This window comes from Anomaloglossus baeobatrachus, chromosome 5, assembly GCF_048569485.1.
Source record: "Anomaloglossus baeobatrachus isolate aAnoBae1 chromosome 5, aAnoBae1.hap1, whole genome shotgun sequence".
Lineage (NCBI taxonomy): Eukaryota > Metazoa > Chordata > Amphibia > Anura > Aromobatidae > Anomaloglossus > Anomaloglossus baeobatrachus.
Genome location: NC_134357.1, coordinates 316,172,764 through 316,190,621, shown reverse-complemented (window position 1 = coordinate 316,190,621; position 17,858 = coordinate 316,172,764). Strand labels below are relative to the sequence as shown.

Here is a 17,858-nt window from a genome sequence, read left to right as displayed (position 1 = left end):
TTTTCCACAATCTGTGAAGGAGCCCATACATTCTAGGCTCAACCATCTGCTTCTGGTCACGGGCCTCTTCGACCGCCCCTTTATTTAATTATTGTGATTGTTCTTCTTTCTTAGATTTTCTTTTTTACAGATCACAACAAACTGGAGGAACCAGAACCAACTTCAGCCCCGTAGTAAGGGCACATTGGGGACCTGCTGGTAGAGCAGTGACCGGCGGCAGCACCGGGGAGGAGCCGTGGCTTCCTCACTTTCTGCAGAGTGGACATTTTTTCTGCTACTTTGGTTAATAAACATCTGTGGATTCTCCCAGGATCCCGCGCCCCCCTGCGTCTGGAGTGCGCACCCCGGAGCCCCCTGCAGTCTCGTTATTCCCGTCAAGATGCAGATAGACTTCACGGGACACCGAGCTCTGGTCACCGGGGCAGGGAAGGGTGAGTGCAGGAGCCGGAGGCGCTGACATTGCCGCCCCTGCAGAGAATAACTGCGGCCTCTTCCTGCAGGTATCGGACGCGGCACAGTGAGAGCGCTGAGGGCTGCGGGAGCAGAAGTGATCGCCCTGAGCAGGAGCTCGGAAGACCTGGAGAGCCTGGCCCGGGAGGTAATCACTATGTTACACTGCCCTCTAGAGGGCCCGGGAGGTAATCGCTATGTTACACTGCCCTCTAGAGGGCCCGGGAGGTAATCACTATGTTACACTGCCCTCTAGAGGGCCCGGGAGGTAATCGCTATGTTACACTGCCCTCTAGAGGGCCCGGGAGGTAATCGCTATGTTACACTGCCCTCTAGAGGGCCCGGGAGGTAATCGCTATGTTACACTGCCCTCTAGAGGGCCCGGGAGGTAATCGCTATGTTACACTGCCCTCTAGAGGGCCCGGGAGGTAATCGCTATGTTACACTGCCCTCTAGAGGGCCCGGGAGGTAATCGCTATGTTACACTGCCCTCTAGAGGGCCCGGGAGGTAATCACTATGTTACACTGCCCTCTAGAGGGCCCGGGAGGTAATCGCTATGTTACACTGCCCTCTAGAGGGCCCGGGAGGTAATCACTATGTTACACTGCCCTCTAGAGGGCCCGGGAGGTAATCGCTATGTTACACTGCCCTCTAGAGGGCCCGGGAGGTAATCGCTATGTTACACTGCCCTCTAGAGGGCCCGGGAGGTAATCGCTATGTTACACTGCCCTCTAGAGGGCCCGGGAGGTAATCGCTATGTTACACTGCCCTCTAGAGGGCCCGGGAGGTAATCGCTATGTTACACTGCCCTCTAGAGGGCCCGGGAGGTAATCGCTATGTTACACTGCCCTCTAGAGGGCCCGGGAGGTAATCGCTATGTTACACTGCCCTCTAGAGGGCCCGGGAGGTAATCGCTATGTTACACTGCCCTCTAGAGGGCCCGGGAGGTAATCGCTATGTTACACTGCCCTCTAGAGGGCCCGGGAGGTAATCACTATGTTACACTGCCCTCTAGAGGGCCCGGGAGGTAATCACTATGTTACACTGGCCTCTAGAGGGCCCGGGAGGTAATCACTATGTTACACTGGCCTCTAGAGGGCCCGGGAGGTAATCGCTATGTTACACTGCCCTCTAGAGGGCCCGGGAGGTAATCACTATGTTACACTGGCCTCTAGAGGGCCCGGGAGGTAATCACTATGTTACACTGGCCTCTAGAGGGCCCGGGAGGTAATCGCTATGTTACACTGCCCTCTAGAGGGCCCGGGAGGTAATCGCTATGTTACACTGCCCTCTAGAGGGCCCGGGAGGTAATCACTATGTTACACTGCCCTCTAGAGGGCCCGGGAGGTAATCACTATGTTACACTGCCCTCTAGAGGGCCCGGGAGGTAATCACTATGTTACACTGGCCTCTAGAGGGCCCGGGAGGTAATCACTATGTTACACTGCCCTCTAGAGGGCCCGGGAGGTAATCACTATGTTACACTGCCCTCTAGAGGGCCCGGGAGGTAATCACTATGTTACACTGGCCTCTAGAGGGCCCGGGAGGTAATCACTATGTTACACTGCCCTCTAGAGGGCCCGGGAGGTAATCACTATGTTACACTGGCCTCTAGAGGGCCCGGGAGGTAATCACTATGTTACACTGCCCCCTAGAGGGCCCGGGAGGTAATCACTATGTTACACTGGCCTCTAGAGGGCCCGGGAGGTAATCACTATGTTACACTGCCCTCTAGAGGGCCCGGGAGGTAATCGCTATGTTACACTGCCCTCTAGAGGGCCCGGGAGGTAATCGCTATGTTACACTGCCCTCTAGAGGGCCCGGGAGGTAATCGCTGTGTTACACTGCCCTCTAGAGGGCCCGGGAGGTAATCACTGTGTTACACTGCCCTCTAGAGGGCCCGGGAGGTAATCGCTGTGTTACACTGCCCTCTAGAGGGCCCGGGAGGTAATCACTGTGTTACACTGCCCTCTAGAGGGCCAGGGAGGTAATCACTATGTTACACTGCCCTCTAGAGGGCCCGGGAGGTAATCACTATGTTACACTGGCCTCTAGAGGGCCCGGGAGGTAATCACTATGTTACACTGCCCTCTAGAGGGCCCGGGAGGTAATCACTATGTTACACTGGCCTCTAGAGGGCCCGGGAGGTAATCGCTATGTTACACTGGCCTCTAGAGGGCCCGGGAGGTAATCGCTATGTTACACTGGCCTCTAGAGAGCCCAGGAGGTAATCGCTATGTTACACTGCCCTCTAGAGGGCCCGGGAGGTAATCACTATATTACACTGCCCTCTAGAGGGCCCGGGAGGTAATCACTGTATTACACTGCCCCCTAGAGGGCCCGGGAGGTAATCACTATGTTACACTGCCCCCTAGAGGGCCCGGGAGGTAATCACTGTATTACACTGCCCTCTAGAGGGCCCGGGAGGTAATCACAATGTTACACTGCCCTCTAGAGGGCCTGGGAGGTAATCACTGTATTACACTGCCCTCTAGAGGGCCCGGGAGGTAATCACAATGTTACACTGCCCTCTAGAGGGCCCGGGAGGTAATCACTATGTTACACTGCCCTCTAGAGGGCCCGGGAGGTAATCACTATGTTACACTGCCCTCTAGAGGGCCCAGGAGTTAATCACTATGTTACACTGCCCTCTAGAGGGCCCGGGAGGTAATCACTGTATTACACTGCCCTCTAGAGGGCTTGGGAGGCAATCACTGTATTACACTGCCGTCTAGAGGGCTTGGGGGGCAATCACTGCATTACACTGCCCTTTAAAAGGCTTGGGAGGCAATCACTATGTTACACTGCCCTCTAGAGGGCCCAGGAGTTAATCACTATGTTACACTGCCCTCTAGAGGGCCCGGGAGGTAATCACTGTATTACACTGCCCTCTAGAGGGCTTGGGAGGCAATCACTGTATTACACTGCCGTCTAGAGGGCTTGGGGGGCAATCACTGCATTACACTGCCCTTTAAAAGGCTTGGGAGGCAATCACTATGTTACACTGCCCTCTAGAGGATCTGGGAGGTAATCACTATACTGTAGTATACTGCCCTCTTGAGGGCCATGAGGCTATCACTATATTACTCTTCTCTCTAGAGCACCTGGGAGGTAATCACTATATTACACTACCCTATAAAGGACCAAGGAGGTAATCTCTATATTACACTGCCTTCTAGCTGGTCGTGAAGGCAGTCATTATGCCCTCTAGGGGGTAATCACACTGAGGGCCCCTGAAGTAATTTTGCCTCCTGATTAGTGATGGGTTCATACCGAACTCCTAATGTCCGTGCATGGAACCCGAAAACTGACTTCTCAGGGAAGTCTGTATTACTGTTCGGGCTTGCCCCTCCCCCTGATAAAAGTAAAAAACAAGAAGCAAAATGGGGATTAAAGCAGGACAGTTATAATTACTTAGTCTCCGTGCAGCTGTCACACTGCTTTATTGTCTTCTAATTAAACCTTATGAATATGCACTGCTTACTAGAGTTGAGCGCGGTTCGAGGTTCTCCAGTTCTAGGCTCGAGTGATTTTTGGGGCTGTTCGAGATCGAACTAGAACTCGAGCTTTTTGCAAAAGCTCGATAGTTCTAGATACGTTCGAGAACGGTTCTAGCAGCAAAAAGCAGGGCTTTTTACAGCTACAGTGTGCAGGAGCCATCGCTGGCAGCCTGCCACAAGCTGGTAACCAAGATAAACATCGGGTATCCAAGCAAAGCGCTTTGGTTAGTAACCCGATGTTTATCTTAGTTACGTGCAGGAAGCCCACACTTCCCCGCTCAGCTCACTCCGCCCCCTCCTGCCCGCGGCATGTATACATACATATACACACACACACACACTCTCACTCACGCACACCCCCCCCTCCCAGCTACAGTGTGCAGGAGCCATCGCTGGCAGCCTGCCACAAGCTGGTAACCAAGATAAACATCGGGTATCCAAGCAAAGCGCTTTGGTTAGTAACCCGATGTTTATCTTAGTTACGTGCAGGAAGCCCACACTTCCCGCTCAGCTCGCTCCGCCCCCTCCTGCCCGCGGCATGTATACATACATATACACACACACGCACACACACACACACTCTCACACACGCACCCCCCCCCCCGCTCGGCTTACCTGCGGTGATGAAGTCCCGCCATCCCGACCTCAGCGCTGTCACTGTCCTCCATGGCCGCCGCTTGTCACATCACCTATCGCTGTTGACCCGAGACTGACACTGGCGGTGACGTCACGGACCTCTCGCGATACTTGATGTGAAGGCGCCGGTCATTGACCTCAGTGACAGGGGCTGTCAGTGTGCTGGAGATCAGCGCAGGTAATGTACCTCACTGACAGCAGCACTTGTCACCCCCCTGCAGTGACCTGGGCTGACCCATTGATGTTAGCTCAGGTCACTGCACTGCTCTCCCAGCCAATGGGGAACATCCTGCTCTTCATTGACTGGGACAGTGTGGATCGTCATGGCAACCCCTTGGATTACAGCAGACCTGGATTTGTTTTTCATTCTAATAAATTGGTTAAAGAGGGAATGTTTTGGGGAGTGTTTTTTCAAATAAAAATGTGTTTGTCGTCTATTTTTTTTATTACTGACTGGGTTGGTGATGTCGGGTATCTGATAGACGCCTGACCTCACCAACCCCAGGGCTTGATGCCAGGTGACATTACACATCTGGTATTAACCCCATATATTACCCCGTTTGCCACCGCACCAGGGCGCGTGATGAGCTGGGGCGAAGCACCAGGATTGGCGCATCTAATGGATGCGCCACTTCTGGGGCGGCTGCGGCCTGCTATTTTTAGGCTTGGGAGAGTCCAATAACCATGGACCTCCCTAGTCTGAGAATATCAGGCCCCACCTGTCTGCTTTACCTTGGCTGGTGATCCAATTTTGGGGGACCCCTACGTGTTTTTTTTTTTTTAAATTAATTATTTAATTTAAAATAACAGCGTGGGGTGCCCTCAGTTTTGGATTACCAGCCAAGGTGAGGTTGCCAGCTGTGGTCTGCAGGCTGCAGCCGTCTGCTTTACCCTAGCTGGCTACAAAACTAGGGGGAACCCTACGTCATTTTTATTTTTCATTTTTTTGGCTAAATACAAAGCTAAGCACCCCTTAGTGCTACATGAAAGGCACCAAAGGGTGCTCCACTTTTTCTCCATTTTTTCTCCACTTTTTCTCCACTTTTTCTCCACTTTTTCTCCACTTTTTCTCCACTTTTTCTCCACTTTTTCTCCACTTTTTCTCCACTTATTCTCCACTTATTCTCCACTTATTCTCCACTTATTCTCCACTTTTTCTCCACTTTTTCTCCATTTATTCTCCATTTATTCTCCATTTATTCTCCACTTTTTCTCCACTTTTTCTCCACTTTTTCTCCACTTTTTCTCCACTTATTCTCCACTTATTCTCCACTTATTCTCCACTTATTCTCCACTTATTCTCCACTTTTTTTCTCCATTTTTTTCTCCACTTATTCTCCACTTATTCTCCACTTATTCTCCACTTTTTCTCCATTTTTTTCTCCACTTTTTCTCCACTTTTTCTCCACTTTTTCTCCACTTTTTCTCCACTTTTTCTCCACTTTTTCTCCACTTATTCTCCACTTTTTCTCCACTTATTCTCCACTTTTTCTCCATTTTTTTCTCCACTTTTTCTCCACTTTTTCTCCACTTTTTCTCCACTTTTTCTCCACTTTTTCTCCACTTTTTCTCCACTTATTCTCCACTTTTTCTCCACTTATTCTCCACTTATTCTCCACTTATTCTCCACTTATTCTCCACTTATTCTCCACTTATTCTCCACTTTTTCTCCATTTTTTTCTCCACTTTTTCTCCACTTATTCTCCACTTATTCTCCACTTATTCTCCACTTATTCTCCACTTTTTCTCCACTTTTTCTCCATTTATTCTCCATTTATTCTCCATTTATTCTCCACTTTTTCTCCACTTTTTCTCCACTTTTTCTCCACTTTTTCTCCACTTATTCTCCACTTATTCTCCACTTATTCTCCACTTATTCTCCACTTATTCTCCACTTATTCTCCACTTATTCTCCACTTTTTCTCCATTTTTTTCTCCACTTTTTCTCCACTTATTCTCCACTTATTCTCCACTTATTCTCCACTTATTCTCCACTTATTCTCCACTTATTCTCCACTTATTCTCCACTTATTCTCCACTTATTCTCCACTTTTTCTCCACTTTTTCTCCATTTTTTTCTCCACTTTTTCTCCACTTTTTCTCCACTTTTTCTCCACTTTTTCTCCACTTTTTCTCCACTTTTTCTCCACTTATTCTCCACTTTTTCTCCACTTTTTCTCCATTTTTTTCTCCACTTTTTCTCCACTTTTTCTCCACTTTTTCTCCATTTATTCTCCACTTTTTCTCCATTTTTTCTCCACTTATTCTCCACTTTTTCTCCACTTATTCTCCACTTATTCTCCACTTTTTCTCCACTTTTTCTCCACTTTTTCTCCACTTTTTCTCCACTTTTTCTCCACTTTTTCTCCATTTTTTTCTCCACTTTTTCTCCATTTATTCTCCACTTTTTCTCCACTTTTTCTCCATTTTTTTCTCCACTTTTTCTCCACTTTTTCTCCATTTATTCTCCACTTTTTCTCCACTTTTTCTCCATTTTTTTCTCCACTTTTTCTCCACTTTTTCTCCACTTTTTCTCCACTTTTTCTCCACTTTTTCTCCACTTTTTCTCCTCTTTTTCTCCACTTTTTCTCCACTTTTTCTCCACTTTTTCTCCACTTTTTCTCCACTTTTTCTCCACTTTTTCTCCACTTTTTCTCCACTTTTTCTCCACTTTTTCTCCATTTTTTCTCCACTTTTTCTCCACTTTTTCTCCACTTTTTCTCCACTTTTTCTCCACTTTTTCTCCACTTTTTCTCCACTTTTTCTCCACTTTTTCTCCACTTTTTCTCCACTTATTCTCCACTTATTCTCCACTTTTTCTCCACTTTTTCTCCATTTTTTTCTCCACTTTTTCTCCACTTTTTCTCCACTTTTTCTCCACTTTTTCTCCACTTTTTCTCCACTTTTTCTCCACTTTTTCTCCACTTTTTCTCCATTTTTTTCTCCACTTTTTCTCCATTTATTCTCCACTTTTTCTCCACTTTTTCTCCATTTTTTTCTCCACTTTTTCTCCACTTTTTCTCCATTTATTCTCCACTTTTTCTCCACTTTTTCTCCATTTTTTTCTCCACTTTTTCTCCACTTTTTCTCCACTTTTTCTCCACTTTTTCTCCACTTTTTCTCCACTTTTTCTCCTCTTTTTCTCCACTTTTTCTCCACTTTTTCTCCACTTTTTCTCCACTTTTTCTCCACTTTTTCTCCATTTTTTCTCCACTTTTTCTCCACTTTTTCTCCATTTTTTCTCCACTTTTTCTCCACTTTTTCTCCACTTTTTCTCCATTTTTTCTCCACTTTTTCTCCACTTTTTCTCCACTTTTTCTCCACTTTTTCTCCACTTTTTCTCCACTTTTTCTCCACTTTTTCTCCACTTTTTCTCCACTTTTTCTCCACTTTTTCTCCACTTTTTCTCCACTTTTTCTCCACTTTTTCTCCACTTTTTCTCCACTTTTTCTCCACTTTTTCTCCACTTTTTCTCCACTTTTTCTCCACTTTTTCTCCACTTATTCTCTACTTATTCTCCACTTTTTTTCTCCATTTTTTTCTCCACTTATTCTCCACTTATTCTCCACTTATTCTCCACTTTTTCTCCATTTTTTTCTCCACTTTTTCTCCACTTATTCTCCACTTATTCTCCACTTATTCTCCACTTATTCTCCACTTATTCTCCACTTATTCTCCACTTATTCTCCACTTTTTCTCCACTTTTTCTCCATTTTTTTCTCCACTTTTTCTCCACTTTTTCTCCACTTTTTCTCCACTTTTTCTCCACTTTTTCTCCACTTATTCTCCACTTTTTCTCCACTTTTTCTCCATTTTTTTCTCCACTTTTTCTCCACTTTTTCTCCATTTATTCTCCACTTTTTCTCCATTTTTTTCTCCACTTTTTCTCCACTTATTCTCCACTTTTTCTCCACTTATTCTCCACTTATTCTCCACTTTTTCTCCACTTTTTCTCCACTTTTTCTCCACTTTTTCTCCACTTTTTCTCCACTTTTTCTCCATTTTTTTCTCCACTTTTTCTCCATTTATTCTCCACTTTTTCTCCACTTTTTCTCCATTTTTTTCTCCACTTTTTCTCCACTTTTTCTCCATTTATTCTCCACTTTTTCTCCACTTTTTCTCCATTTTTTTCTCCACTTTTTCTCCACTTTTTCTCCACTTTTTCTCCACTTTTTCTCCACTTTTTCTCCACTTTTTCTCCTCTTTTTCTCCACTTTTTCTCCACTTTTTCTCCACTTTTTCTCCATTTTTTTCTCCACTTTTTCTCCACTTTTTCTCCACTTTTTCTCCATTTTTTCTCCACTTTTTCTCCACTTTTTCTCCACTTTTTCTCCACTTTTTCTCCACTTTTTCTCCACTTTTTCTCCACTTTTTCTCCACTTTTTCTCCACTTTTTCTCCACTTTTTCTCCACTTTTTCTCCACTTTTTCTCCACTTTTTCTCCATTTTTTTCTCCACTTTTTCTCCACTTATTCTCCACTTATTCTCCACTTATTCTCCACTTATTCTCCACTTTTTCTCCACTTTTTCTCCATTTATTCTCCATTTATTCTCCATTTATTCTCCATTTATTCTCCATTTATTCTCCACTTTTTCTCCACTTTTTCTCCACTTTTTCTCCACTTTTTCTCCACTTTTTCTCCACTTATTCTCCACTTATTCTCCACTTATTCTCCACTTATTCTCCACTTTTTCTCCATTTTTTTCTCCACTTTTTCTCCACTTATTCTCCACTTATTCTCCACTTATTCTCCACTTATTCTCCACTTATTCTCCACTTTTTCTCCATTTTTTTCTCCACTTTTTCTCCACTTATTCTCCACTTATTCTCCACTTATTCTCCACTTTTTCTCCATTTTTTCTCCACTTTTTCTCCAGTTTTTCTCTGTTCTTTTTCTATGGTCGGTCTACCCATTAGCTCTGCCATGCATACTGTAGCTCTACACCTACTGCACATGTTACTTTATGATTGACATCTCTTTCGTACCAGAGCTGTCTAAGTCTACTCTGACCCCATATTTGTCATTACTATATTGTCCTTGTACTGTATTATGACATTTGTATCATGTGTTTCATTTCTTGCTGTGTTGCAATTTTTTTGCTGCATGCCAATTGTACCTCTACATTTTTCGAGTTTATGTTATTGTTCTCTCACTCTTATGTGATACTGATTATTGTCATTTTTCATGATTACATGCAGATAAGTCCAATCTGACAAAGGCTCAGGCCGAAACGTCAATTGTAACTTGTTTTGGACAAAAACATATATGCTTATGAAAAAAAAAATGTTCTTAATACGGACCAATAAAGAGTGATTTTGCATTACTATCCATTGGGACTTACTGACTTAGTCTGGGAGATTTAGAGTGCCGAGGTTACTCACTAATTTTATCTATTATTACCTCTGAGCACCTATATACCAGTGAGCCGAGCTTCCTCTACAGTAGTTCTCCTGATTAGGCATGCCCTTACCTCATGAGCAGGGCATTGCAGCTTTGGTAGCAACCATTACGACATGGACTCTGCTGCTGTGGACCCGGGGAGAGTGAGTGCAGATTCATTGCACCCACACTCCTCACATGAAGGGTCCGCACTCCTAGAAAATGGGGGATACGTTCCCTGAGTGTCTCCCCCCCATATTCTAGACGGTCCAGAGTCGTCGTGGGACCCCTTTATTTTTTTTCTTACAATAAATTGGTGAAAGAGGAAATGTTTTGGGGACTGTTTTTTCAAATAAATTTCTTTTGTCGATTTTTTTGTTTTTGTTAGTACTGACAGTTTATGATGTTGGGTATCTAATAGACGCCATGACATCACAAACTGCTGGGCTTGATCTCAGGTGACTTTACAGCTAGTATCAACCCGATTTATTACCCCGTTTGCCACTGCACCAGGGCACGGGATGAGCTGGGGTGAAGCGCCAGGATTGGCGCATCTAGTGGATGCGCCACGTCTGGGGTGCCTGCGGCCTGCTATTTTTAGGCTGTGAAGGCCCAATAACTATGGACCTTCCCACCCTGAGAATACCAGACCACAGCTGTCCGCTTTACCTTGGCTGGTGATCCAATTTGGAGGGGACCCTACTTTTTTTGTGTAATTATTAATATTTATAAAATAATTATAAAAAAGAGCCTGAGGGGACCTCCACATTGGATCCCCAACCACGGTAAAGCTGCCAGCTGTGGTTTTCAGGCTACAGCCGTCTGCTTTACCCTAGCTGGCTATCAAAAATGGGGGGACCCAACGTCATTTTTTTTTTTTTTAACTATTTTTTAAAAAGAAAAAATTAATGGGCTTCCCTGTATTTTGATTGCCAACCAAGGTAACGGCAGGCAGATGGGGGTGGCAACCCATAGCTGTCTGCTTTATCTGCGCTGAGAATCAAAAATACCGCGGAGCGCTACGTCATTTTTTTAAAGATTTATTTTTACAGCACTGTGATGTCCAGCAATCAAAATACAGGGAAGCCCATTTTATTTTTAGTTATTTATATAAATAATTAAAAAAAATAAATATGGGCTCCCGCTGCATTTTTTGTATTGCTAGCTAAGGGTAATCCAAGCAGCTACTGGGTGCTAACCCCCACTGCTTGGTGTTACCTTCACTGGCAATGGAAAATCCAGGGAAGCATTTTTTATTTTTTTTGCCAAAAAACTACAAAAAAAGGACGTGAGCTTCGCCATATTTTTGTATGCTAGCCAGGTATAGCAGGCAGGTGCTGGAAGAGTTGGATACAGCGCCAGAATATGGCGCTTCTATGAAAATGCCATTTTCTGAGGTGGCTGCAGACTGCAATTCGCAGCAGTGGGGCCCAGAAAGCTCAGGCCAACCTGTGCTGCGGATTCCAATCCCCAGCTGCCTAGTTGTACCTGGCTGGACACAAAAATGGGGCAAAGCCTACGTCATTTGTTTTCTAATTATTTCATGAAATTCATGAAATAATAAAAAAAGGGCTTCCCTTTATTTTTGGTTCCCAGCCGGGTACAAATAGGCAACTGGGGGTTGGGGGCAGCCGTACCTGCCTGCTGTACCTGGCTAGCATACAAAAATATGGCGAAGTCCACATAATTTTTTCAGGGGGCAAAAAACTTCTGCATACAGTCCTGGATGGAGTATGCTGAGCCTTGTAGTTCTGCAGCTGCTGTCTGTCTGTATGTAGAAGAGCAGACAGCAGCTGCAGAACTACAAGGCTCAGCATACTCCATCCAGGACTGTATGCAGAATTTTTTTGCCCACCAAAAAAATGACGTGGGCTTCGCCATATTTTTGTATGCTAGCCAGGTACAGCTGGCAGCCACGGGCTGCCTCCAACCCCCAGTTGCCTATTTGTACCCAGCTGGGAACCAAAAATATAGGGAAGCCCGTTTTTTTTTAATTATTTCACTTATTTCATGAAATAATTAAAAAACAAATGACGTGGGCTTCGCCCTATTTTTGTGTCCAGCCGGGTACAACTAGGCAGCTGGGGATTGGAATCTGCTGCACAGGTTAGCCCGAGGTTTGTGGGCGCCTCTGCTGCGGATTTCAGTCCGCAGCCGTCCCAGAAAATGGCGCTCTCATAGAAGCGCCATCATCTGGCGCTGTATCCAACTCTTCCAACAGCCCTGGAGCCGGGTGGCTTGTTGGGTAATCATGAGTTAATACTGGCTTTGTTTTACCAGCCAGTATTAAGCCAGAGATTCTTAATGTCAGGCACGTTTGACCCGGCCATTAAGAATCTCCAATAAAGGGTTAAAAAAAAGACACCACACAGAGAAAAAATACTTTAATAGAAATAAATACACAGACACATTAGAAACTCCATCTTTATTACCCCCTGTCAGTCCTCCACGATCCTGCTCTTCTGTCTTCTTTCTTTCTAGTGTAGTAGTAGTGACGATTGTAGTGAGGATGAGATTCACCAGCTCATCACTTGGGGCTGGGGAACCTCCATCCTCACTACAATCATCACTAGTGTAGTAGTAGTGACGATTGTAGTGAGGAAGGATGAGATTCACCAGCTCATCACTTGGGGCTGGGGAACCTCCATCCTCACTACAATCATCACTAGTGTAGTAGTAGTGACGATTGTAGTGAGGAAGGATGAGATTCACCAGCTCATCACTTGGGGCTGGGGAACCTCCATCCTCACTACAATCATCACTACAATCGGGAAGCAGCGTGCAGCCTTCACTCCGTGAGTGATCAGTGCTGGCTGCTAGCGGTAACGCTGACAGACGCGTTACCATAGCAACGGTGCTCTCGGAGCCGCGGTTAGCGGTGATGTCACCGCTAACTGCGTTGCTATGGCAACGGTGATCTCCGTTAATGACCGGCTGTGTCAGCCGGTCCCTAACGGAACGGGGAGTCGACCGTGTGCTAGAGCATGTCGCCGGTACACGGCGATACACATATGTGCACCGTGTACCGGAGAGATGCATTCGCAGGTCCTACATGACGTGTCATAGTCATGTGACCAGTCTGTAGCCAATGAGATAATAGCCACGTGACTGGTCACATGGCTATTTTGACGTCACGATAGGTCCTGCATCTCTGCTGGCAGTGCAGGTCACCGGGAGGATTCAGCGATCATCGGATGGAATAGCGGCAGGAGACAGAGTGCAGAAGGGATCGCGAGGACCGGTAAGTGTTATGGCAATGTTTATTAACTGTTTGTGTACATTTATAATGCATTTTTATGTGTTTGTGATTGCCTCCCATTCTAGCCTATACGTTCGAGTTCGGTTCGTCGAACGTTCGACGAACCGAACTCGAACGGGACCCCCGTTCGGCGAACCGGCCTCGAGCCGAACCGGGACCAGTTCGCTCATCTCTACTGCTTACCCCATTCACCCTCTGTGACCGCATCAGTGATTGGTTGCAGTGAGACTGCCAGAGTCTGAGATAGCTTTCTCTCACACGAGCTGTCTGGTTCCCTGAAGTGGTGTATAAATAAATAAATAATTGAAAATAATGAAAAAATAGTGTAGGCTGTAGGAGGGCCCGAAAACCATGGGCCTCCCCAACCTTAAATACCAGCCCCTAGCTGTCCACTTTATCTTGGCTGTCTATCAAAATGGGGTGGACCCCACACCATTTCTTTTAAAGATTTATTAAAATAATTTAAAAAACGCATGGTGTCCCCTGTATTTTGATACCCAGCACAAATAAAGCAGACAGCTGGAGGCTGCAGCCCTCAGCTGTGTGCGTTATCTTGGTTATGTATCAAAATACGAAGGACTCCATGCAGCATTTTTTTAAATTATTTGAATTGTCAGTATTCTATAACCTGTATGCCCATATTAATAGTGTAAAAAGGTCAAAGTAATGACAGATTCCCTTTAAAAAAAAATATATAATAATATTTATTCACTTATATAGCGCTGTTAATCCCACAGCGTACATACATTAGCAACAGGCTTACAATCTAAATTCCCTATTAGTATGTTTTTGGAGTGTGGGAAGAAACCGGAGGAAACCCATGCAAACTTGGGGAGAACATACAAACTCCTTGCAGATGACAACCTCTTTCTCCAATTTATTAACCCCCAAAACACCTCTGCAAGTCTTATATAATCCACAGACATGACGTCCTACGACGATCCCAGCTCTGCTACATCTGAGGTTGCAGTGTGCGGTCACATTAGAAAATGGGACCTAGCACTGCCGGTTTCTACGGTACCCCATCTGTAACCTCATTTTAACTCTATGAACTGAGTGAACTCACCACAGGTGAACTCAATGCCTGAGTATTTGATTGCAGAAAATTTAATATCTGCATCTCCTGTCAGAAAAAGGCACCAAAAAAATGCAATGCGGTTTTGACACAGTTTTGAAGCATTTTTCTACTAGGAAATGCGTTTTAGTGCAGAAATATGTTGCAGAAATTCTGACAGAAAAACACATCAAAGCCACTTCACGTTTTATGGCATGTTTTTCTGCCAGGAGATGCAGATTTTCATAGTTCACCTGAGATGAGTTAATTGAGTTCACAGCTGGGTACCGTAGGTACCGTGGGAGCTGACAGCTGTTACTTCAGGTGAACTCACTGATGTTACAGTTGGACATAGACCCATCTCCATTACTAAGCTCGGGAGTGATGACAGCTGTGACTTTTTGACACAGTTGTCATTAACCTTTCGTATATTACTCTGATTGCCACCGCTCCAGGTCAATCGTGATGAGCAGGGTAAAGAGCCAGGTTTGGTGTATCTAATGGATGCACCAATTTTGGGACTGCTGCTAGCTGCTAATTTTAGGCTGAGGAGGGCCCAATAACCATGGGGCTCCGAAGCCTGAGAATACCAGCCCCCAGCTGTACACTTTATCTTGGCTGGGTATTAAAGTGGGGGGGACCACACGCCGTTTTTTAAAATTATTTGTTTCAATAATTATAAAAAAGCCTTGTGGGGTCCCTCGTATTTTGATACAGAGCAAAGATAACGCACACAGCTGGGGGTTGCAGCATCCAGCTGTCTGCTTTATCTGCGCTTGGTATCAAAATAGGGGCACCCCAAACCATTTTTTCTAATTATTTATTTTTACACTCCACTCCGGGGACTCAGACAGCTAGTGTGAGGGTAACCAATCGCAGATGCCAGCAGACTGACCGCAACCAGTCACAGACGCTGTCACAGAGGGTGGGCGGGGGAAGCAGAGAATATACATGAAATTTAATTAGCGGACCAAGAAGCCGTGTGATAGCCATGCGGAGACTCGGTAAGTATAATTGTCTTGCTTTAATCCCCATTTTTCTTCCTTTTGCAGCCCACTAGCCCTTACTACTACCATTTTACAGCACACTGTTTGGGTTTCCATAGACTTTTATGGGGTTTAGGTCTGGGCTCATGTTCGGGTTCAAGTCCGGTCCCGAACATGACTTTTTTTTTTTTTTTTTTTAAGTCCGGCTTGACCCACTGAATCCAAACACTTGGAAAACCTGCAGGTTCACCGATCTCTATTCCTGAGAGGGCCATGCTATAATCACACTCACACACTGCTGTTTAGATCAATAGGAGGCGGATGTGCAGTACCTCGCCGCGGCTACCATCAGAAGACGGAGCAGCTCCAGAACTGAGCATTTCCGGCTGCCTGCTGCCGCTGCCGGGACTGAGAACAGCTGGTGTGCAGGGTGTCAGACCCCAGCGGATCAGACATTGATGACCGATCCTAAGGATAGGCCATCAATGTAAAAGTATTGGACAACCCCTGTAAGACCTAGCAGATATCACCTACACTCGTGTCCTGTCCTCTGAAACCTGTGATGTCAAGGACTGAGATTCTGGTACAGAAATAGGGGGCTCTTCCTTGTGAACAGAGTGTATTTTTCACTTGTATACTGTATGTAATTTATCCCATGTTTCCAAATTTGATGAATAGTAAGTACATTCCCCATAACATGTTATTAATAGACTCAACTGAATTTCACATGTTTATAATGGACAACACACGTCTGCAACACATGTCCGTTCACATCACCCACCTTTTTTATTGACGAACCAAACTCAGACAGGTCTCTGCCTTTTCTTTTGAGGACAATCTCCCACACAAAAATGTCCTTAGGCTAATATGTGTGTCATCCTTTATAAAAGCATTAGCTCTGATGTAATTTATTTGAGTAGGTGGTACTGGGATTGGGAACATTAAAGGGAACCTGCCATGATGAATATGTTATGTGATCTGCAGGCTGGATGTTATAGAGCAGGAGGAGCTGATCAGATAGATATCCATTGTTGTGGGAACATTTTCAGTAAAATTTTCATTTTATTCATTGAAATCACTGGTGCTTGTATAGGAGTCCAGTGGGCGGTCCTACTAGTGATTGCCAGTCATTCCTGTGTGACTGAATAGAGAGATAGCTGTCAATCACTAGTAGGACTAGTCCCACTGGACTTATGCTACAAACACCAGGGAAAAAAAATGTAAGTTATACTGAATCCTTTCCAACAAACCTATACATCATTCTGTTCAGCTTCTCCTTTATTCCATGTTGTCCATAGATCGGACTGCATGTACAACATCACAGGTTCCCCTTAAATGTACCTTCGAATGGTGGACTCTTCCTGTGAAATATTTTGCTACTTATTTGCAGTAGTATCAGTGTCAGAAATCCAAGGCTGAGTCGAGGATCTCTGCAGCGGATTTATCATTTCAGCTGCCGAAGGTCGGAATGCATGTGAACCCCATTCATTGGGGCTAATCTGCATGTGCTTTCTAGGCAGAATATGTGCAGATATCCTCCAACAACTGGCCCTTCACTTTTCGAATCTGCAGCAGAACAGTCTGAGGTCTGATTTCTCATTGACAGTGGAAGGTGATTTTCTTGTGAATTTCTTTTTGAAATCCACGGCAAAATCTGTGTAAAAGTAGCTTATGAAACACCACAGAAGAAGAGGTATCAGAATCGTGCATGGAGACAGTTGCAGCCCTGAAGAAATAGTCATATGAAAAAGTTTGGGCACCCCTATTAATGTTAACCTTTTTTAATGTTAACAGCTATTTCAGTTTCATATATGTAATAACTGATGGACTGAGTAATATTTCTGGATTGAAATGAGGTTTATTGTACTAACAGAAAATGTGCAATCCGCATGTAAACAAAATTTGACCGGTGCAAAAGTATGGGCACCTCAACATAAAAGTGACATTAATATTTTGTAGATCCAATTTTTCAAAAATAACAGCCTCTAGTCGCTTCCTGTAGCTTTTAATGAGTTCCTGGATCCTGGGTGAAGGTATATTTGACCATTCCTGTTTACAAAACAATTCCAGTTCAGTTAAGTTTGATGGTCGCCGAGCATGGACAGCACGCTTCAAATCATCCCACAGATTTTCAATGATATTCAGGTCTGGGGACTGGGATGGCCATTCCAGAACATTGTAATTGTTCCTCTGCATGAATGCCTGAGTATATTTGGAGCGGTGTTTTGGATCATTGTCTTGCTGAAATATCCATCCCCTGCGTAACTTCAACTTCGTCACTGATTCTTGCACATTGGTGTCAAGAATCTGCTGATACTGAGTTGAATCCATGCGACCCTCAACTTTAAGAAGATTCCCGGTGCTAGCATTGGCCACACAGCCCCAAAGCATGATGGAACCTCCACCAAATTTTACTGTGGGTAGCAAGTGCTTTTCTTGGAATGCCGTTTTTTTTGCCTCCATGCATAACGCCTTTTTGTATGACCAAACAACTCAATCTTTGATTCATCAGTCCACAGGACCTTCTTCCAAAATGTAACTGGCTTGTCCAAATGGACTTTTCCATACCTCAGGCGACTCTGTTTGTGGTG

The 17,858-nt window shown here is 44.9% G+C and overlaps 1 protein-coding gene across 1 annotated transcript in view; it reads left to right on the top strand.

The window, feature by feature from the left end:
* The first annotated feature begins 212 nt into the window (after positions 1-212).
* The window catches only part of DCXR (dicarbonyl and L-xylulose reductase), a 39,465-nt gene continuing 21,819 nt past the window's right edge, over positions 213-17,858 (top strand). The window contains exons 1-2 of the mRNA XM_075349730.1: positions 213-431; positions 501-598. Of these exons, the coding sequence (XP_075205845.1) occupies positions 380-431; positions 501-598 (150 nt within the window). The 5' untranslated portion in view covers positions 213-379. The remainder of the gene's footprint in view (positions 432-500; positions 599-17,858) is intronic.